Below are 24,552 nucleotides of genomic sequence, written 5' to 3' on the forward strand. Positions count from 1 at the left end.
TAATTAATAAATTTATTATTTTCAAGTTCTTTTATTTTTAATTAATAACTCTTTTATTTATAAAATCAAATAATTATTTCAAATATCATTATTATTTCAAATAAGTAAAATATTTCAAACATCATTATTTTTCATCTACATTATGGGTATGATATTTCAAATATTTTGATATGTGAAATATTTCAAATATCATTATGTTTATATGTAAAATATTTCAAATACACAAACATATATAATATGTCAATTTACTAAACTCATGATATAGATTGAAAAATAAATATTACACGTATAAAAATTATATTTACTAAAAATAATGATATTTGCAATAATTGCTTGATTTTATAAATAAAAAATTTATTAATTAAAAAAATAAATTAAAAAATTAAAAAATATATTTATTAATTATAAACATTAATTAAAAAAAGCTTGAAACAATATAAAATAAAAATATATATTAAAATGTTTATAAGTAGAATCAAATTTAGGACTTTAATATAAAATCACAATTATCTAACCATGTAACCAAAAGAGCTAATATATTAAAAATATTAATTAAAAAAAAGAAAAGAAAAGCTTAAAAACAACATGAAATGAAAAATAAAAATGTAAATATAAGAAAAATCGAACTTGAAACTCAAAGATAAAAACATTAACATTTAACTATTTGACCAAAAAAACTAAAGTGTCAATTTTTAGTGAAAACGCATATTTTAGGACGCTATTTTAAATAATGTGGCTAAAAGTACGTCCTATAATATATATTTTCCTTTTTCTCTTCAAAAATAATGTAGTTTAGTAAATTTTAAAAATTTCAACATAATTTCTCAAATTAATTTTTTTAAGCATATACATATAAATTATCCCATTTTGAAAATGGAAATTTATTTTTGTAGGAAGAACGAAGGTCAAATTCATACGAATACGAGAAGGAATAAAGGTTTCAACTCATGCTGGCTTTGGAACCATAAACACTAGTTGGCATCCACTTAATTGGTTCTCTTATTGAGCTTCATTGTAACTGTTACTTTTATATTAATTGATAAAAAGCATTTTATAATTTATTAAAAAAATATTACATCTGAATTTTTTTATTTTTGGAACTAGTTGAATCAACAACCAGATTAGGAATAAATGGTTGGATCAGTTTAATCATGATTAGGTTCTAAAAACATTATCATTACACGATGACGCGATTAAATGAGCAAATAGGCAAATACTAAAAAAAATATTTAAAAGAATAAATAATTTTTTTAATAATCATTTGAAAAATCACATTTAAAATGAACTTAAATAAATAATTATTTATATTATAAAATTAATTTAAAATAATAAAAAAATATTTAAATATTCATACTAATTTTAATAACCACAATTAAAATAATCCTTGCAAAACCACAAATCCAAAATAATAGATTCTATAATTGATTTTCAATGAGCAGTATTTTTATTTTACACCATTTATTTTGATCATGTTTATTATTTTTTGTTAAATTCGTAAAATATTTTTCTCATATTGGTCTATTTAATAATGGACAAGATGCTGAGAAAATAAAAACTCGCTTCCATTAAATTTTACATTATTCTTTTAGTTATTTATCATTTCAATTTTTATATTTATAGTAATTCATCATAATAATTATTAAATATCTAATAAACTATAGGTCAATGAAGATAATTAATTTGCAATTCAAATACTTATTTAGCATAAAATATATGTGACATTACAACTATTTAATGATAAACATAAATAAAAATTTTAACATAATAATTAATTTATATTTTAATCTTTAACACAAAAATTAAAACAGACGAGGGAAAGTCTGCAGTATGACGTAGTACATGTGAGCCAGCGTAGCAGCCATTTCGAAGCAACAGATGCAAAGCGACAAAAAATAAGTGAGCCCACCTTTGATAATGGCTGATATGCAGTGCACCCCATTAACAAAGCATACCTTTCGGTAGTGGTGGAGGACGACACTTGATCAATTAATCATGCCATATACTACCACAGACCCCTCTCCTGATTTATTCCAACTATCTTTTCTGCCATTCACGCATCTTTGGCAAGAATAAATCTCTACCATGCATACATCATGATTTGAACTAACAACGTGAGTGGTGAAGTCTGTATTTAAAAAAAAGAAAAAGAAATATTACCCTTTTCTACTTTACAAAGCCATAAATTAAATGAAAATTTACTTCAATTTTGAACTTTTCTATTTTTTATCAAATAAAATGATTTTTTTTATCTTTCCTTTATAATTTACTTCAATTTTGAACTTTTCTATTTTTTATCAAATAAAATGATTTTTTTTATCTTTCCTTTTTTTCCTTTTATGGGATTGCTGTAATTTCTAGAGATGAGTATGGAAACTTGATCCATGGATCCTATTCATGGAGCAGTTAAGCTTATAAGTTATTGTTATGTTTGTCTTAAAAGCTTGATATTATGAACAAGAAAAGAAGAAAGTAATAATTGTCATAATTGCTTTCACGAATTGGGATGTGACCTTTCACCCCACTCAGCCGTCGATGACTGTTGCGTTCATGCAACCAAGCTCTGTTTCAAACATCTCATATATATATTCATGAATTTGTGGAATTGGACTTTAATCCTTGTGTCATCCTTTGTCGTAGGAAAGACTATACCTCCATTGGACATTGCAATTTGACTTAAATGCTTACGTCATCCTCTGCCACAGGAAAACTCCTATGAAAAATTAAGGCCAAAAATATTGAACTAACATTGGGATATTCCCCCTTTCTGTGAAGGAAAGCAATTTTTTGAGTGCTAAAAGAAGGGTTTTAAGTTCTGCTTATACCAAGGAGTTCCTTACCATTCGGCCAATTCACTAAAAATGCTGATGAGAAAAATCAGCACATCTTTCCCAATAAGAACATATATATATATACACACATCATCTGATAAAGTTAAGAAGCTATAATCGATAGGAAAAAAAGGTAAAATCAAGTTTCACAATTATGCAGTGCCTTCAACCAATTTGTTCAATTTCTTGGTTCTCAACCTCTCAGCATAGGCCTCGCTCCCTTGGCATTCATATCTGCATTTAAGAGGCATGATAAATTGAGGACGTCACTATTTTTATTTTCTTTTTAATGACAATAACAGAGTTACAATAGACTCACTTGGGTTGTGAAGATAACAAAGGGCTCAGGGTTTCTACAAGTTTAACAGCTTCTTCCTCAGTATGCACTATTTGATTGAAGCAAAAGTATCGTCCGATGGTAGATGAATCTTCGAAAGCTCGAATATGAACGTCAGCTAAAAACTTCACATCCACAACAGCTAGAACTCCGTTTTCAAACATTTCAGCAGCTCCTGTTTCAGATTGAAATAAAACATAATTGCAGACATGGTATTGTTTCAGACGGAGTTCATTGCTTATTTGCATATTTTATACCTTTAAGATAGGACATGGTTGAACAAGGATTTTGCTGTGCAACAGCAGGGCCAACAACTAGTCCAGCATTCACAGAAACCATGTTAAGCATTCGATCCATGGCAAGAGCCCAGGCAGCCTGCTCGGAGAGTGTTTTAGCAAGGGCATACCACAACTGCACATCAAAGTAGATACATAATAATTACGTAAGATGTATGCAATTATTTGGCTACTCAATAGGAGCTGGGAAAAATATGGATTCAAATTTCAAGGGTTTCATTTTGCTAACCTTCATTTTGCGGCAGAAATCTTGATCACTCCAAAACCTCTCATCTACATCTGTCTGTGAACAAATGTTTTCTCTCCAAATAGCTGCAGTTAAGGAAGAAGTGAATACAATTTTCTGCATGCTATCTGTTTGTGCGCAGGCCTCAACTACATTGATTGCTCCCCTCACTTCCAAATCCACAATTAGATCCTGCCCCCCATATGAACCACGTTAATAAATTCCAGCAACAAAAATAAGGGAATTTGATCTTGACTTACATCATAACCATCTGGACAGTCTAAACAACAGAACAAAGCAGAGCAACCCTTCAAAGCAACAAGAATGCTATGGTAATCCAGAATATCCACACTAAAAACTGATAATCTCTCCTCCACTCTTTCCATTTCCTTAATTTTCTTCACTATATCTGTCTCTGATCCTTAACAGGAGAAAACAAGTTTCAAAACAAAAATAAACAAACTCAAAGAAAGAAGTCACCAATAACAGACAAAGAAGAAGAAGAAAAGGGGGGGGGTAGCAGTTACCCTTCATCTGAATAGCTGCATGAACTGTGTACCCTCTATTCAACAGTCCTTTGAGAATCCAAAAACCCACATAGGTTGATGCATCAAGGACACAAGCTGCTGGCTTTTCGTGATCCATTTTGGTTGTTGTTGTAGCTTTTGCACAAAGTAGTTTCTTTCACCTTTTTATTTCTTCTTTATTTGGTTTCTTCTTGTAATCAGCTTCCTTATATAGAAGTTAAAAGGACAATTTGAAGGTGAGATGAGTACTTAAAGGAGGACGAGTTGGTGAACTATTTTGCAACACGTTCCCATCTACTTTCCGTGGCATCTACTAACAATTACATTATTGCATTTATTTTTAGATTTAATTAAATAATTCTAGATTATGGCAAAGGTGAAAAAAATTGTAATAAATATATTTATTAAAATTTTATATAAATATCAAATGAGATTTTAGTCAGAATGATAAAATTAAATATTTGATGTTTGATGAATTTATAACACTAATTTAATTAAAGACTTAATATAAGTATAAATTTTTATTTTATTTATATAACTAATATAAGGTTTAAGTTATGATTTAACTTTAAATTGTATGGTACTTAAAACCTTTTTACCCCACATTAATACATGAAGAATCATTTTCATTCTAATTTACCTCAATATAAAAAAGTTGCCAATAGAAATAAGACAAATGATATATTTTTGTTGAACGGTCATAGTTTTTAAGATAAAATGGGACCAAAATTATAGTTAAATTACTAAGATAAGACAGAAAAATGAAATATCAAAGTAAGAAAAAAAATTTATAATTCAAGGGCAATTGTGACTTAATTTTTAATATAAAATAATACTAGAATTTGTTTTTTTAATTCTTTGGATGAAAAATAATATTCTTTAAGATAATAATATTAATTAAATATAATACTTGAAAATAAAGATAAATTAAAATTTGAAAATAAAAAAAATACATGAATGATTATGGTTTGTGATAGTTATTTATTAGTTTAGTGAATAGTTATTTTTTTATTATAATAAATGACATAATTATCTTCAATTACGTTTGAGATCATATATATATTTACTGAGTTGGTAATTCACTCATCACACCATAGATTATTCTCAAGTCTGAATATAACTAAAATTTTTAATTATTTTAATAATTAAAATATTAAAAAAATCCAATCTATAATTAAAATCTCAAGGAAAATAATAGTGAAATTTAAACTTTTATTTTTATGTTTTAGTTACTAGTTGGAATAAAACTTTTCTAATGTGAATGCGTTTAATTTATTACAATACGTATTAGTTTTATATTAATAAAATACTAATACAAGTGTAACTCAAAGTTGAATTAATTTAATAATAGTACAAATAAATTTAATATGAATACAAAGTGTGAATTAATTCGAACTAATCTTAAGTCTTTAAACTTTACAAGCCGAAAAGTCCTATGTGACCTAAGCAATTTAATTCATGGGTGAATGTCATGATAAGTTGCACAAGATATGTTTGTTTACATTCTTCTAATATAAATGTCATATATATGTAGTGTGTTTTAATGGAGTCATATGCCTAATCATCTTTGAGCTCTTTGATATTGTAATTTAGCGAACTCTCATGTTCGTCCTTAGGAGCTATGAGTGTTTTACATATCATATTGAAATTGCATGTTAGAGAAGACATTACTAGCATTAATGTTACGAACTAATTGTCTATTATCAAGTATGCTCAAGGGTCGTCATTGTTGCATATTGTGTGTTGATGCGTTTGCTTAAGATCAAGCAAAGACTCAAGTATGGGGAAATTTGATCTTCTATAATTTATTATGGAAAATTAAGCTCTTCTCACTATTTAAGGAGCTTGTATCCAAGTACTTTTATGTTATTTGCATTCATTTTGAGAAGTATTTAGATTTTAGTTTCGATTGAATAAATTGAGTTTCTTGTAATGTTTAATGACCTTCTAGGCTGATTGGGGCCTAAGGTGGAACTAACAAGTTAATCGAGTGTGCAGGAAATAACCTAAGCGAAGGAGTCGATGGTCTGACCTGAATGTCGCAACATTTAATATGGATGTCGTGACACTGGAAACGAGCTCAACACTTAGCTAAATTTCCAATCAACATCCACAAGGCAAGCTACTAGCCTCAAAGTCCCAACACCAAGATAGCAAAGTCGCAACATTGGCTTACAAAGTCAAGACATCCATTTCACAAAGTCACGACATTCAAACCAGTAGCCTGAAGACAGAAATTGACTCCAAATAGTAGTGACATTGTGACATTGAGAAAACTACCTACAAAGAAACATAAATTAATGGTGAGGTAAAAAGAAACAAAAAAATTTAAGCAAACTTCCTACAAAATCGCAACATTGGTTATTGAATGTCACAACATTGGGCTTGACGAACCAAAAGTTATGCAAAGGGTGTTTTTGCTCGTACAATTGATATTAGCTTGTAATTTTAGAGTTAATCGACCTAAAATTGTCATAATACACTCAGACTATAAATACTATATTAAATTTTCTGTTTGGGGAGTTAATTTTAGGGTTTTCGCTTGTAGTTTAGTTGGACTTAAACTATAAATACTACATTAAACTATCAGTTTGGGGAGTTCATTTTAGGGTTCTAGCTTGTATTTAGTTAGCTTTCAGATTTTTCTCAATTCTTGTTTAATTACTTTTCAGTTTTTAATAGATGTTATTTTATTCATTATTCTCTTTTATTTTTATTTTTGTTTACACTTCAATCCAATTCAATAATCAACATCATTCATGGGTTAATGTGGTTGTTCCATCTATTGCAACTCTTGGATTTACTGGATTCTTGAGAATTTCTCATCCCTTCTTATATTATTTTGCATTGTTTGAATGTTTGATAATTGGATAGGATTATTTATATATAGAATGGTCAGTAATTAAAACCTTAGGAAGATTAATTGACCGAAATGGGTGTAGTTAGCTTAGATTTAGGGTTCATAAATCAATTAATATGATTATGTTGAATATGCTTAAACCCCAGAATTGACAACTCTAGTAAGTAATTTAGGTAGATGAGACTGAAAGGGTATTCCGCTTAGAAGTAATTCAACTTAGCCCGATTTAATTCCATTAGGTTGAAAGATAAGTGGACTGAGTCAATTAGTTAATTTAGTTATAAGCTAAAAGATATTAACTAGGTTAATTCTTAATTAATTGGTAAAATTCTTGAGTCTAGTTTAATAACAATCATGGATGTTAATCGTTCTTCTGCATGTTAATCTTGATTATTTAATTTGGTATTTTTAGTATTTATGTACTTTAGTCTTTGTTACTTCAAACTCTTAATTTTACTGTTAGTCTTACTATGATAAGTAAATTAGTACCTACTTAAACCTAGTTTAGTGTGTTAAGATTTACTGTTAATTTAGTTTAAATAGACCTCCCTTGGGTACGATCCTCGGAATACTCCAAACTGTTTCGTTGTAATAAACTATATTACAATTTGACCTATACACTTGCAGACACCACACATAATTCTTCCTTTAATTGCATATTTTAAAGTCCTAGTGTAACAGTCCAATTTTCAATGGTGTTAGAAACAGTGGTTTCAGGACTACAAATCCGACGAGTAAGTCCATATTATTATTTAATTAATACAAGCCAATTATAATTTTATATAGAATTTTGATTTGATAATTTTTAGCTAATTAAATAAATAAGTTAGGCATAAGTGGTTGCCCCAAAAGTCAAGTGGTGTCAGAGACGAGATAACGAGACCTCATTTTTGAAAACCAAGCCCTTGAATATTTTTATTTAACATTTACAGAGTTATTATTTTGATAAGTGAAAGTTCAATTCGAGAATTTTATTGTTTAGTTTGTTAATTAAAAAAAACTAAGTTGTGAAAGTTGTAAAATCTAGTTATAATTTAATTGTAGTGATTAGATGGTTTAAATCACATAAGTGGAATGTTTTAAATGGCAATCATAACATTCTTATTTTAGAATGGATGGTTAAGGCATGAAAAATTCTAAAACTGTATGTTTAATTGAAGGGCAATCTTGTAATTAAATAAACATAACTTAAGTAAATAAGATAAAAATAAACCATCATCTTCCTTAGTGTTTCTTACCACCAAAAATTGAATTGGGAAAAACCATTGAAGGGCTTGAGTTTTGGCAATAGCAAATTCCTCTTGCATGGTATGAATTCTCAGCCCATTTCTTGTAATTTTTATGTTTTTGAGATCGTTGCAAGTAGGTCTAGTTAACCCGTACCCTCATTTTTGAAATTGTTAAAGATTTTGGATTTTACCATTAATGAATCTTAGTTGTTCTTGATGTTAAATGCTAAAGTTGTAACCTTATTTTTTTATTAAAATTATTTTCTAAAGTGATTTTTGTTAGTTTTTAGTTAAATGACTCAATTGTTAAAATATTAAAATTGATAGGGAATTCTTGTGAATTTGGAATAATTATGAGCTATAGTTGTATAAGTGAAAATTTGGTTAACATGAGAAATTATGAAAATTTGATAAATTTGGAATTTTGGGTTTAGGGACTAAATTGTGAGAAATGTAAAAGTTTAGGGAAAATATGTAAATATTAAAACTTAAGGGTTATATGTATAAAATGAGTTGGAATATGTATTTTAAGTTGATATATTGAAGTTAATCATTATATAGATCAAGAATCGAGTCGTACGGAGGTTAATAGAGGAAAAGAGAAAATTTAGGATTAGTCTTTGCGAGTCTAACGAAAACATAAATTAGGTAAGTTCATAGTGTAATGATCTGTAAATGTGCATTTCTTTATAATTATATTATTGTTCGAATGTGAAATTTCATTAGTTATACATATATTATTACATGTTTCAATTAAGTATAAAGTAAAAGTCTACTATTCGAAAGTTGAGAAATAGTTGTGAAAGATGAATGATATTATTTCAGAATGAATGAAATATACATATGGTATGTGTACAGATATTGTGGAAGTGCCTCTAATTTTGTAATGTGATAAAATTAATTTAAATGCCTCTGATTGGTGTAACAGCCCATTTTTCAATGAAATTGGAACAGTGGTTTCGGGACCACAAATCTGACCCAAAAATATAAATTATTTTTATTTTATTATATGGTTCATAATATGGTAGATATGTCATGTGAAAATTTTGATACGAAAATTTTATCGATTTAGTGCATAATTACAAGAAGGACTAAATCGCATAAAATGCGAAAGTTAAATTCTAGTAGCTATAAGGATCAAATAGCTATGGAATTCAAAACTAGAGGTCCTTATATGGTAATTAGACCATTAAGAAAAGTATGTAGATTTTTGTTGATGACTCATCCATGGAAATATAGAAAAAGGGCAACGACTAAATTAGAAATACTAAAATACTTAATTAATTAAAAAGATGATAAAAGAAATCATCTTATTTTATGTCATCTTCAACCTAAAATTTTATGGAAACCCTAAGAGAGAGAGAGAGAGGAAACTTTCAAGGCTTAATTGGATAAGTTCTCTTGTCCTGTTTTTAGTAATTTTGGTATTTTTGAAACTAGGAAAGCTTAATCTCTCTATTTGAGGGATTAATTTGAAAAGTTATTAAGGTATGAAAATGGGTCATGGATGTATATGCTGGAAATTAGAAATTTATGAAAGAAAGTGAAAGATTATTGATAGATAATTAACTTTTACAAAATGATTTTTGATAAAAACATGATTTAGGGACTAAAATGAAAAGTTATAAAATTTGATGAAAAATTATGAAATTTTATGAATACATGTGCTGGAAAATTTTTAATGGGGCTTTGGTTAGGCTTGGAATAAGGAGTAATTTGCACAAGTTTCATTTTCCGGGCCTAGGGACAAAATCGAAATTTATGAAAAAGTTAGGGGCAAAATGATAATTTTTCCTAGGACGTAAATTGAGTCCATTTAAATATGAAATGTGTGAAATTGATAGTCAAATTCATTTATATAGATCTGGACAACACTAATTCGAGGTTAGATCGAGGAAAAGAAAAGATTTCGGATTAATAGACTTTTACGCGAACAAGTGTGGAGGTAAGTTCGTGTAACTTAATCTGGCATACAAATATGTTTAATTGAATGTTGTGTTGCATGTAATGTGATTTTATTTTTGTACATTACTTGAATGCTATAATGGAAAATTAATACATGCTTGAAATGATGAAAAGGGGTTAACTCCCAATTGAATATTGAATTCCGATGATCACATACGCTTTCTCGAAATTAATAAGGTCTTGCATTTGTTGCGGACGAGATTTAGTTCGGACTAGTAATCCCATTAACCTTGTCATAGAAAGGATTTAGCCCGAACGGGTAATCCTGATACAATACCTTTCGAGCATACGTTATGATTTGGGTTTAGCCTGAACTAGTAACCCTAAGTGAGCTCTTCTGAGCATACGCTATATAAAGGATTTAGCCTGGACTGGTAATCCTATTACACAACATGTGGCTCGAGAGTGTGTTCCTTGGTTAAGTAACCTAAGGGGTAACTTCGATAAGAATTGACAGATTAATGAATCGTACACTTTGAGTGTACTATTTGAGCCTTCACCGGAATTTCAATGATGTAACGGACATAAAACTCTTGACATGGCATGAAAATCTTGATATTATATAATAATGACTTGAAAGAATATTGCTTGATGAGCTCATCTATTCTTACTTGATGTGTATGGAAACTTTGTGACTAACATGTTGGTTGAATGTATGTGATTAGGCAATTTAGCCAAATGGAGGGAAACATAACATTATATGCCTAGGTTTTAATAAACAAGATTAGTAAATTTAGTTTCCGTTATACGAACTTACTAAGCATGTAATGCTTACTCCATTTTATTTTTCCCTGTTTTATAATGCTCGGAAGCTCGTGAAGGTTGGACGATCATTAGAGCATTGTCACACTATCAACTAGTATTTTGGGTATATTTAGTGAAATCATTTTGGTATAATGGCATGTATAGGACAACTGGCCAATAGTGGCTTGAAATGTTATTTTGTAACCTAGCCATTTGAATGGCTAGTAATGGTTCATTTTGGTATGACTAAGTAGATTATCATGATATATATTTACACATGAGATATGTTAAGAATATGTGATCAATGTTGTGTATTGTCTAAGTTCATAGAAGGTAAGTTTACAAACACATGTACATGTAATGGTATGCTATGATGAATGATATAGAATTGTCAATTTAGAATGCTTAGATTGGTTGGTATTGGATGTGCGTTTCATATGCAGGTCTTGGGTGAAAATTTAGGTGAGAAATGGAGCTAGAAATAGCTTCATTTTGTCTATGTGACACACGGCCTGGTAAAATGGGCATGTGGTTAGGCCGTGTGTCCCCTGCACCTTAATTTTGAGAAATAGAATGCTCAGAATTAGGCACATGGGTATAGACAAGGGCGTGTGTCTTAGCCATGTGTGCCACATAGCCTAGAACACGGGTGTGTGTCTTAGCTATGTGAAACCTGCACCTAATTTCGAATTGAATTAATTAACCACACGACCTAGAACACGGGCGTGTAGCATGGTCGTGTGTGCATGTCAGAGAGTTACACGGGGTTGAACATGGCCTCCAACACGGGCGTGTCCCTTGGACCATACGGGCTTGTGAGCCCTGCATCTTGGAAAAATTTTGTAATTTAGCAAAAAATTCTTAGAGGTCCCGATTAAGTCCTGATTCAATTATAATGCTCGTATTGGGCCTCGAAGGCTCGATCAAGGGACGTTATGGATGATCTCGGTAAATGAATAGTAATTTATGTAGTTTAATGAAATTTTTTTTTGAATGTTCTAGTAATACTCTGAAACCCTATTTCAACGACGGGTACGAGTTAAAAGGTGTTACAATTGGCATGCCAATAGCGTTAGAATGTGAGCTTGTAAGGGATTGCACTTCGGTACCTCTGGTTGCACTTCGGTGCCTCTGTAAGCACTTCGGTGCCTCTGTTACAATTCTTTAATGCCTTTGGCGTGGTGTAGTTACCATAGTATCCGAGTCAAGTTACTATAGTTCATCGAGCTATGTATTATTTAACTTAAACTTATTTACTTGTTCCATTCTATTGAACGTTTAAATTGCTACTAGGTGGTAAATGGCACTATGAAATGCTTGTGTATAAATGTTGGGAATTAATTTAAGATATGACGATTGATAGAATTTGGTTAGTTCTTTTGAAAAGTATCATTTAGGTTATATATGATTATATACTAATGTAGTGAGATTTTGTATTCGGTTATCAAGAATTAAAAATTTATCCTCTTAATTATATATTTGATTAAGGTAAGTTGATATTGAATTCATGAATTATTTGAAGATGTTAAGTGATGAAATTGAATAATTAATGATTATGTGCTTAAAAGCTATTTGTAACAATACTGATAAACCGTAATTTATACATATTTTTACCCCATGCTTAACACATTTTATGGATGATTTTTCCTTAGAATTGGTGAATTCAATGATCCTAATGCCTTAATTTCATGTTTTATACTTAGGAGAGCATAGGAGAGTGAAAGAAAAAAGAAACGGGCCAAAAACGGAGAAAATGGGCCAAAGTACAAAAGCAACATGACCTGGACTTCCTCACAAGGGCAGACCACACGGTCGTGTCAATTTGGCAGATTCGAAGCACGATTCACATGGGTGTGTCACACGGGCATGTCCCTGCCGAGCCCAAGTTAAGTCCAATTTGGAAAAGGCTAATTTCGAGAGTTCTTAGGCATTCTAAAGCCTATAAATACACCCTAGAGGAGGAAGAAAAAGGAAGGCATAGAGAAGGAGGAAGGAATTACTCGAAGAAAGCCGATTGTTCCATCTCAGAAGCCGGATTCATCATCAAGACTGAAGATCTCCCCTCAATTTCCCTTCAGGAGTTTTGGGTTTTCTTTATGTTTTGTATTCATTATTCTTCTGATATGTTTTCCTTTTTAGTTATGAACTAAATCCCCTAAATACCTAAGGGGAATGAAACCTAAGACGAATCTTGTTATTATTTTCTGAATTGTATGATAAATATTTAACTTGTTCTTAATTATTTGTTCTTAATTCTTGTTTTGATATCCCAGGATACTGATTCAAGATAAGCTCTTATTCAGAGGAGGAGTAGACCCTGTCTAAGAGTACATTTGTCATAATTAAGCGGAGTTGATTGCGCGCCTTGAGATAGGGTGACAAGATTTTACCGGATTAGGGTGAAACCTAATAAGGGGATCCATAGATTGAGTTAATGTAACCCTAGGGTGTTAATTAGAGAAAAGTCTCAATTATTCAATCTAGGGATTAGACGTTATTAGTCTTGAATAGGGATAATAACATAACTTAGGGATCTCTACGGAACAAGTTAAATGAATAAATCGTCCGATTCGGAGCCAGAATAACAAGTAAAGTCTAGGTGGATTTTTCCTTAGGTATTGTCTTAATTTAATCATTTTCCAAAAGTAACTCCCCAATTCTACTTTCTGTGAATTTTTAGTTTAGATAATTAGTTAGCTAAAACAAAACTCCCTTATTTTTAAGCTAGATAATAAAAAGACAGTCATTACTAGTACTTTTAGTTCCTTTGGGTTAGACAATCCAGTCTTGCTAAAACTATACTACTGTTCGATAGGTATACTTGCCTACATTGTGATAATAGTTAGTTTCAAGAACGATTCATTATAAATATTTAAAACCTATCACACGAAAATCACGATCAAATACTAAAATGAAGGGAAAGTTTATAGTTATATGTATGAAACACACACTTTGTAAATGTGATATTGGTGACAAACTTATGTATTTAACTATCAAAGGATGATTTGTTTTGATTGGAACTATTGTGGTTTATGATAGCTCAATTAAAAGTTTTGGTACTAATATTATGTGATTTCAGAAACGATTGTCAGGTTTAGAAAATTTAATGCTCTTTTAGTATTCATTTATCGATTGAGGTAAGTTGATTTGAATTCTTAGCTATGGACTTATTAAGCTTCTTAAGCTTACCTATTTTCGTTTTTGTTTCTGTAGTTAATGTGTAACAACCCTAACCTATCTCCGTCATCGGATTGGAGTTATAGATCATTGCCGTACAATCAGAAACATTTAACATCATAATATTTAAATAAATTAAACATATCATGATTCATTCAATGTGACAGCCCTAATGTGACCCTAGTCGGAAAGTGGTTTCGGGACCACAAGACCGAGTCGTAAAATAATTAATTGCTATATTCTATGCTTATTATGTGTGAACATGAGTATGTGGAAGTTTCATTCCCTAATTTTACCAATTGCATGAGAAATTGTTAATAGGGATCGATTTGAGACATGGTGAAAATATGATAGTCCAATTTAAAATGGTCTATTAGTGCATGTACCAAAAAGAGTGGACTTGCATGTCAAATAGACCATTTTTGAATGTGAATGGCCGGCCAACATACGCATGCATTATGGTGTTCCCTTGTCTTCATTTTTTATATTTGGTGGGAATTATGTATAATAAATTTATATTAGTAAGTGGTGATAAAAACAAAGTTCCATCATCTTTTCTATCATCTTGCCGAAACCATAAGGAAAAGAAAAGAAAAATGGAAGCTAGGACATTCGGCCAAGTGAGTTTATAGATTAAGGTATGATATCATGTGGTTCTTTTGGCATTTTTTTTGTGAAGTTGAGTTGTTTTGATGCTCATAACATGACCCATGTGTTGATTTTTGAGTTGTGTTGCAAGAAACCTTTGGTTATGTTCTTATATGCCAAATTGATGATGTTTTGTAGTATGTGATTTGAAATGGTTATAGATGAATATGAACTAAGAAACATGTATTATTGAGTAAGTAGAAGATAGAATGGGGTTTAAATGGGAGGTTCATTTGATTTATTTTGTCCTTGTATGAAAAGTGGTTCTTTGTTAAGGCCGAATGAGTCATGCTAGATTAGTTGAAAAGAATGTTCATGTTATGAGGTAATTTGAATAATTGACCGAAACATGGAAGGAAGGGCAAGATTTATAAATTATGTTTGAGGGTGAAAGGAATAATGAAAGTTGTATTAAGTTTAATGTGCATACTTTAGTCTAAGTGTTGAGGAGTATTCGGCTAAGATAGTTGAAATGTGGGTGTTGCCGATTTTTAAATTTAGATAATGGGAGTGGCTATAATGGGCATTAAGATGTTGAACTTAAGAAATTAGAAGTAAATGAACTTGATAGTATTTAAGAGATAGAGGTGATAGATTAATGTTGCACATTCGGCTATGGTTAGGCATGTTGATGATCTTATCTTGATTTAGATAATTAGGCATAAAAAGGGTGGTAAAGGGGATGAAATTGTCGAATGATTAGTTGGGTAACAAAAGAAGCATTCGGCCATCACTTGAGAGCTTGTGTGATGTTGGGTTTAAAATTAGCAAAGGTAACTTACCTAATGCATGTGCATGTGTGATTAGATTTTTGATGATATGGTAGTTGCATGAGGTTATTAGCCGAATATACTAACATACATATACATGTGAAATTGGATTGTAAATATTTAGCAAGGTGGTTAAACTAGTTAAATTATTGATTAAGCTCAAGGAGTTAAAGGAGGTGAATCGAGCAAAGGCAAAGAAAAGGTCATCGAGTAGCCGAGTTGGAACCGTCTTACCCAACACGAGGTAAGTCATTAAGCATATAGTTGGTATTAATTCAAATGGTCATAACGTTTATGTAATGATGCTGAATGGAATGAATAAATATATATATGCATGTACGTATGTGATGATGAAAGTGTTGAATGAAAAGAAAAGAGGTGAGATGTATTGAGTTGTTGATCTCGGCACTAAATGTGCGAGTATAAACATTTATGACCACGAGATTGGCGCTACGTGTGCGGGTTTAAATTGTGCAGCACTAAGTGTGCGAGTTGACTATGTAGCACTAAGTGTGCGAGTTTGATTATGTAGCACTAAGTGTGCGAGTTTGATTATGTAGCACTAAGTGTGCGAGTTTGACTATGTAGCACTAAGTGTGCGAGTTGACTATGTAGCACTAAGTGTGCGACGCTATTGAGTCGATCACGGACAGCGGATCGGGTAAGTGTCTTGAGTTCATGGCTAATAGGTGCTATGTCTATACTTGGTGTTGAGCTTGGTAAGTTTGAACCTATGTGACAAATATACTTGAAGTCACGTACATGAAATTTATCGTAGAATGGGTGAAAGGCCGTTTAGTTGTATGTTTGTAACGAAAATAAAATGATTTATGAAAATGCCTCGAATATCCTATTGATGAGTATGTGGATTGTGAATGCATAAATTGGTATGAAATTAAACCGATAGGTCGGAGAAACTATGGTATGGTTCGGAATGGATGGAGTAATTAGCCTCGTTCCATTTTGTTTTCTCTTGTGATAATGTTATTGATGGATGGTAGTGCATAGCTTATGACTTACTGAGTTATAAACTCACTCGGTGTTTCCTTGTCACCTATTCTAGGTTTCTTGGACACATCTCTTTTTGCGTGGTCGGGCCGTCATTGAAGTCATCACACCGGATAGCAAGTTTTGGTACTTTCTTCTTAGTCGGCTTAGGAGAATATTTCGGCATGTATAGGCTATTATGTTGTGTTTGAACTTTAGTATGTAAACTTTAAGCCATGCGAAAATGGCATGAATGTTCGATTGAGTTGGATCAAGGAGTAGGCATGAAATGGACCTAGTTACTTTCGTAACAGATGCTGGCAGCAGCAGTGACATGAGATTGAAAAATCACTAAAAAATAGTAGGAGTGGAATTAATTGATGAATAAATTATGTATTCGAAGCTCGATGAGTCTATTTTCATATAGAAGCAACGAAAAGATCATATGGACAGTATGTTAAGAGATATTCAGGTTCTCGTGAGACAGGGCCAGAACAGTTTCTGGATTCCCTGTTCTGACTTTGGAAATTCATTATAAATCAACCAGAGATAATTAGGAGTCATACCATATATGTATAGATTCCTCTCTGAGTCTAGTTTCTATAGAAACAAACGGCATCAGTGTTGAAACTCTGTGCAGGGAGATATCCAAGTCGTAATGCACAAAGGTCAATGTAGTCGATCCCTGTAACATGGGAGACTTTGACTAATAAACTGTACTAATTGGTCCGACCAAAAATTCTAGAAAAAAATGTGTAGATGGGCATATGAGTCTATTTTCAGGGAAAATTTACGGAACTGGATTTCGAGTTTCAGAACTCGAGATATGATTTTTTTAGCGACTAGTACGCAGACTGGCAGCTTGTCTGGAAAACTTTTTTTTTAAGTGGGTTGAAGTCTGTTAACACCTCGTGTTCGACTCCGGCGACGGCCTCGGGTTCGGGGTGTTACATTCAAACACATACATTTTGTCCCTAAATTGAGCCCTTGAGGCCCTAAAAATAGCTTAGAAACAATTCGGGACTAATTTTGAAACAAATTGGAAAGTTTAGAAAAATAGCAAAACTTGAAAAACAGGGGTCACACGGTTGTGTGACATAACCCTAGGCCATGTAACTTTTGAATAAGGGACACACGACCGTGTCCCAACTCGTGTCCTTACCTGTGTAACTCACTGAGTAGGGTCACATGGCCGTGTCACACGCTTGTGTAGCAGGTCGTGTGAACCTAAAATTTTACCTAAAAACAAGCCATTTCACAACCATTTCATGAATAACTCACCCTACCATTTGTGCACACTTCCAAGGGACTTAAGCACCATTCAAATGCACATAACCATGCCATTTTTCAAACAACCTAATTCACCTGACCAATATACAATTCAAAGGCACCACAATTGCATCCAAACATCACTTACCTAAACATGTCAATATTGCCTCATTTCATGCATACAAGCCTAATCCAAATAGGTACTAAAACATGTCATAAGAGACCATTTTTGTAACAGCTTGTTTTTGGGTCAAATCAGAATAGTGGTTTTGGGACCACAAATTTGAAGTAAAAATATTCATTTTATTATTTCTTTAAGGTCTACAACATGATAGAATAATTGTGTGAAAATTTTGTTTAGAAATTTTATCAATTGAGTGCTCAAATTGTGTAGAAGGACTAAATTGCAATAGGTGCAAAACTTGAATTCTATAAGTTAAAGGTGTCTAATTGTTATGAAATTCTAAATTAGAGGTCTTTAAATGGTAATTAGACCATTATACTTCATAATGGACAAAAATGGACATGGTTAGATAAAATTTCACAATCTTGCATTAAGGCCATTTTGGTAAACTAGTAATTAAATGATTTATTAAGCTAAAAATAAGTCAAAATTTTTATTAATCTTCATCCTCCTATGCCGAAATTTCAAGGGAGTCCATAGCTAGGGTTTTGGCCACTTTCAAGCTCGATTGTAAGTCCGTTCTTACCCCGTTTTTCTTGATTTTTATGTTTTTGAAGTTGTCTCAACCTAATCTAGCTATTCTAAGGACTAATTTGAAAGAAAATCAAATTATAGAATTTTACCCACTTGTATTTTGATGTTTAATATTAGAAAATGCATGTTTGTTGTTAGTTAATGTAACAACCCATTTTGGGGCTAGTCAGAATAGTAGTTTCGGGACCACGAATCTGATGTAGAAAAATCTATTTTTATTATATTTTGATGGTCTACAGTTTTATGAAACTATTCTGCGAAAATCAATTTTTAAAAATTTTGACATTTGGGCACTCAATTTAGTAAAGAGAACTAAATTGTAAAAAGTATAAAAGTTGAGTTCTACTTGTTAAAGGTGTCCAATTGCTATGAGATTTTAAATTAGAGGCCCTTAGTTGGTAATTAAATCATTTGTTAAGTTAGTAGACAAAAATGGACATGGTGAGATAAAATTTTAAAGTTTGGCAAAAAGGGCATTTGATCTTTTGGTAAATAAAAGAATAAAAAGGGAAAATCAAGTCAAAATTGTGTCCATCTTCTCCTACCTTGGCCAAAAATCTCAAGCTCACCATAGCTAGGGTTTTTTCAACTTTGAAGCTTGATAGTAAGTGCATTCTAGCCCCGTTTTTAATGTTCTTTACAATTTTGAAGTCCTCGTAACTCGATTTTCCTATTTCTACCATTATTTTGAAGTAGGTTTCATGTTTAAAAATTTACCCATGTGTGACATGAATGTGTTTTGATGTTTAATGGTAGAAAATGAAAGTTTGATGTGTAATAAACAACTTTTACTAAGTGATTTTTCATGAAAATACCTAAAAAGGACCTATTTGTAAAAAGATGTAAAATGGGTAGTAAAAATTTGATTTGATGAAAAATGTGGAATGATATGAGCATGTATATGGTTTGGCTACGCTTGGGTAACAAAGAAATTGAATACATTTCATTTTACGAGCCTAGGGACTAATTTGTAAAAGTGTGAAACTTTAGGGGTAAAAAGGTAATTTTTCCATAATGTGATGTTTGGAATAATTTGAGTAATGTGAATATTAAGTAAGCTATTATAGATCAAGAAAAAAGAAGTACGAACCTTAATTGGGGAAAGAATAAGGTGTTTGCCGATTAAATCCTTATCTACTATTTTTGGTATCGAGGTAAGTTCGTATGTAAATAATGTAGCGTTATTTACACTTTAATTAATTTAATATCATATGAATTGTAATTTACTCTTTGAATGAATTCGACAAAGTTCGACAAGAGAGAAAATCCCGATTGAAACTTAGGAATTAGGATGCAAATGTCATGACATTAGGTTAGTTGAGAATACGTGTAAGACCATATCTGGGATATGGCATCGATATAAGATTTCGTGTAAGACCATAGCTGGGCTATTGGCACCGATATGAGATCCCATGTAAGACCATATCTGGGATATGACATTGGTATGATACTATGTGTGTGAGATATCCCGAGTATACTTTAGTAATCCAAGTGGTTCAATGGGTAACTTAACGGTCATGTTAAAGTTATGAAAGATTACGATATGTTGTGGAAGACAATGGTATGTTGCAAGTTGATACAGGTATGTACACAAAACTCATGCTTAATGAGCTCGATATGTGATGAACCCTCGATGTGGTGTGATTGAGTGAGTTATGATGTTAAGGTTTTAATAACATCTATGCTAATTTTGATTATGAAAGTTTACAATGATATTTATGATAATTTACTTCATATAATTATATGTTAAAGTGTGTTTATGATGCCTATTATTTGCATAGGAACTTACTAAGCTTTAAAGCTTACTCCCTTTCTTTTTCCCTTGTCTTATAGTGTCACCAAGCCAGCTCGGGGATCGAAGACGGTAGGAAATTATTCATACTATCAAATTATTATTTTGGGTACTTATGATTTCATTATTTTGAGTTATGGCATGTATAGGGACTTGATCTTTGTTATGTGTCATAGTTGATTGGCCAAAAGTGTTGGCATATGTTGTTTGATAATTCATTTTGTAAATAACCATTGAAATTGGCTAATATTGGCTTAAGTATATATATATGCATATGATGATGTTTTCATGGATGTCTGAATTTGCATGGATTGAGTTGATAAGTAGGTGATGTTTGTATGTGACAGATGGTTGCATATAAATGATACATTGATATCTTGTTTATGGCTGAATTGGTTGCATGAATATACTTGGATTGGTGATGCTTGTTGTTGTGAAGGTTGGTGCAAATAAGGGTGGCAAAATGGCTTGGTAAATAGCCTTATTTTTGTCCACACAGGTAGACACACGGACGTGTATTTAGGCTGTGTGTGACACATGGCTTGCCCTATGGGTGTGTGATCCAGCCGTGTGTCCTCTGCATTTTTGAATTTTAGCTTCGAATTGGCCACACGGGTAGAGACACGGCCGTGTGACTTAACTGTGTGAAGGACACGGCCCAGGGACATGGGCGTATGCCCAAGGCATGTGTAGTCTACACCTATTTTATGAAAAATTATGAAATTTAAATCACCCACACGGCCTAAGCAGACTGGCGTGTGACTTGGCCGTGTAACATTAAATTGTTAATGACGTTATAAACAGAGAGTTACACAGGTTAGGGACACGGGTGTGTGTGACCACACAACCTACTCACACGGGGGTGTCCTAAGCCGCAGGAGCGTGTGACCCCTATTTTGATGAAAATTTTCTAAGTTTTGGGAAACTTTTTTAAAGTTTTCGGTTTAGTCCCGAACCACTTTTAATGCATGTTTTGGGTCTCATAGGCTCGTTTAAGGGACGATACAAATGTTTTCGAAAAGTTTTAAATTTGAGTGGAAATTCATGTCTCAGTTTTGAACGTTTGTTTGAGATTAAGTCCGGTAATGCCTTGTAACTTATTCTGGCGTCAAATACAGGTAAGGGATGTTATAGTTAAACAATATTTACAAAGTGATTTTTGATGAAAATGTCAAAAAGGGACCTAATTGTAAAATGTTGTAAAACGTGTGTTAAAATGTGATTAAATGGAAAATTTGGGTTGTCATGAGCATGAAAAAGGTTCGGCTAGGCTTGGGTAATGAAAAAATTGGATGAAATCCATTTTATGAGCCTGAGGACAAAAATGTAAAATGTCAAAAGCTTAGGGTAAAAAATGTAATTTTTTCCATAGTGTATTTTTGGGCTGAATTGAATAATGTGATGATTAAAAAGTTAAATTTGATATTATAGATCAAGAAAAATAAAGTTCGAGTTTAGACCGGGGAAAGAACAAGGTTGTGGACTAAATCAAACTAATAGCCGTTTTTGTAACCAAGGTAAGTTTGTATGTTAAATAAGCTTTAATATAATTGTATTTAAATGCTTTAATATTGCATGAACTATATGATTGACTATGTGGAAGAGTTTAATTTTATGAACGAGTTCGACGACGATTCGACAAGTAAGAAATCCCGTTTGAACCTTAGGAATAGCTTAGGATACAAGTGACATGTCACTAGGGTTACCATGTGTTATGTGATTATCTGATCCGGGTGCTGGTCCTGTACATCTTACCGGTGGCTGAGTATACCGGCATATATTACAGTTACTCGACAGCTTGTGTGAGCAGCACCGTATAGCAATGTTTGGACTGACAGCTTGTGTGAGTAGGCCCGTCGATAGCTTTAGAGCGAGCAATTATGAGATATGAGGCTTAGGTAGCATTGGCTACATATGTGGCACTTAGCGTGCAAAATTCTCGAGTACCTGACATTATTATTCCGAGTGGTTCACGGGTATGTCAAATATGAGAATACGTGTAAGTTCATTTCGAGATGGTATAGGTATGTACTTTAAGTTATGATTATTAATTTGTGAAATGATGTTTACAAGGTAAGTTGGTGATGGAATGGATTATAATCATGAGAATTTGGTAAATTACATTATCTTATGTTATGTTATTTGCATGATTAATGTATGGTAAGGTTGCTTATTTCTTTCATACGAGCTTACTAAGCTATATAGCTTACTCCGTTTATTTTCCATGTTTTATAGTGTCACCAAGCTAGCTCGGGTTGGAGATTGTCGGAGATCGCCTCACACTACTAAATTGTTATTTTTGGTATCGATGATTTTAAACATTTTGAGATTATGGAATGTATAGGGACTTGGTCATTTTGTTTTATGTGTCATTATGAATTTGGCCAAATGTATTGGCTTGTAATTGTCAAAGGCTTGATGTGACCTTTAGCCGTATAACTTGGCTTATTTTAGTTGAATTGGTTGTAAGCTTATATATTATATATATGCATTCATGTGTCAATGCCTTGTTGGTGATGTAGTTTATTAATGCTTGGCAAATGGTTGAGTGTGGCTTAATGGGTTGTTGATGAATGGTTAATATGGCTCATTGGTATGTTAGAAAAATCTAAGTAGAATTATACATAATGAAAGCATGTGTGTGGATGCCTTTGAATGTGAAATTGGCATATTTGATTTGGCATAATGAAATGTCATGTATATTGTAGATGATGGTATCGCATTAACATGTTATAGTTATAATTGTGAATGTTTTGGTTGCTAAGTATGCCATGAATTGTGCCATTGAATTTGTGTAAGTGCAGGTGTAAATAAGGGTGGCAAATGGTTTGGTAAATAGCCTCTATTTTGTCCACATGGATAGACACACGGGTGTGTGTCTGACACACGGCCTATCCCATAGGCATGTGTTCCGGCCGTGTCTCTTGCACCTTAATTTTTAGAAACAGTATGTTCAGAATTGAGCACACGGGCAGAGACACGGGCATGTGTCTCAGCTGTGTGAGGGACACGACCTTAGACACGGGTGTGTGAAGTCTGCACCTATTTAATGAAAATTTAATTACCCATACGGCCTAGCACACAGGCGTGTGACTTGGCCCTATGACATTAATTTGTACATGCATTGCAAGTCAGAGAGTTACATGGGTTAGGGACACGATCGTATGACCCCTATTCATAGCAAAAATTTTCTAAGTTTTGTAAAATTTTTTTGAGTTGTCGGTTTAGTCCCGAACCACTTCCAAAGCATGTTTTGGGCCTCGTAGGCTCGTATTAGGGACTTTATGGTTGAATGCAAATGATTTTTAATTTGGATGCAAATTATGACTTGAAATTGTACGTTTGCTTGTGTTGTAAGTCCGTAATGCCTCGTACCTTGTTTCGGCGTTGAATATGGGTAAGGGATGTTGCATTTAGTGGCATCAGAGCTATGGTTTAGTCAATTCTCGGACTAACCTAGTGCGTGTAAGAGTCTAGCTATACATGCCATATATAAATTTTGATAGTGTGATGACTCCTGACAATATAAATTGTGTTTTCATCTAGTAAATGGATCCGAACCGAGAAGTAGCTGATGATGTTGAAAGTAATGCACCGGCTCCTGCTTAAGGGACAACGCCATCTGAAAGTAGACCGGTCACTATTAGTTAAGGAGGAGAGGCTAGGGAAGCTTTCTTCCAAAGGATAAATGAATGGTTTGTCGAGTTTGTTCGAACAAATCCAGCTGCCCAACATCCTCCACCCCCACTTAATCCTCAATCGGTTCTCATAGCTCCCCAAGATGTGGAATTGATTAGATTGAACAAGCCTCCAATTGATAAGATTTGAAAATAAAGGGTTGAAGAATTTAGAGCCAATGTTGATGATGATCCCGAGAGGACAGAGTTTCGGCTAAGCTCTTGCATACTGGATGAGTGCTTGAAATATACTATAACACTACTGAGGGACTCAGCATACCAGTGGTGGAATACTCTTGTATCTGTGGTACCGAAAGAAAGAGTTACATGGGGTTTCTTCTAAAAAGAGTTTAGAAAGAAATATATCAGTCAACGATTCATTGATCAGAAACACAAAGAGTTTTTAGAGCTAAAATAGGGTCGTATATCTGTGACTAAATATGAGTGAGAGTTTGTTAGGCTCAGTAAGTACGCTCGGGAATATGTTTCCACTAAGGCCATC

The 24,552-nt window shown here is 32.5% G+C and overlaps 1 protein-coding gene across 2 annotated transcripts; it reads right to left on the bottom strand.

Moving 5' to 3' along the window:
- Window positions 1–2,848: 2,848 nt before the first annotated feature.
- LOC107912758 (cinnamoyl-CoA reductase-like SNL6) lies at window positions 2,849–4,528 on the bottom strand. Of its 2 annotated transcripts, none has more exons than XM_016841069.2 (6): window positions 4,215–4,528; window positions 3,948–4,108; window positions 3,691–3,879; window positions 3,423–3,576; window positions 3,148–3,340; window positions 2,849–3,062 (listed from the first exon to the last, which is right to left on the bottom strand). In XM_016841069.2, exons 1-6 carry the CDS (start codon window positions 4,330–4,332, stop codon window positions 2,981–2,983), a joined length of 897 nt encoding a protein of 298 aa, XP_016696558.2. In that variant the 5' UTR covers window positions 4,333–4,528; the 3' UTR covers window positions 2,849–2,980. The 2 variants fall into 2 exon arrangements, with proteins under 2 accessions (XP_016696558.2, XP_016696566.2); XM_016841077.2 differs by having other exon boundaries at window positions 3,948–4,102; window positions 4,215–4,422.
- Window positions 4,529–24,552: the final 20,024 nt, after the last annotated feature.

Source organism: Gossypium hirsutum, chromosome A08 (genome assembly GCF_007990345.1).
Source record: "Gossypium hirsutum isolate 1008001.06 chromosome A08, Gossypium_hirsutum_v2.1, whole genome shotgun sequence".
NCBI classification, from domain to species: domain Eukaryota; kingdom Viridiplantae; phylum Streptophyta; class Magnoliopsida; order Malvales; family Malvaceae; genus Gossypium; species Gossypium hirsutum.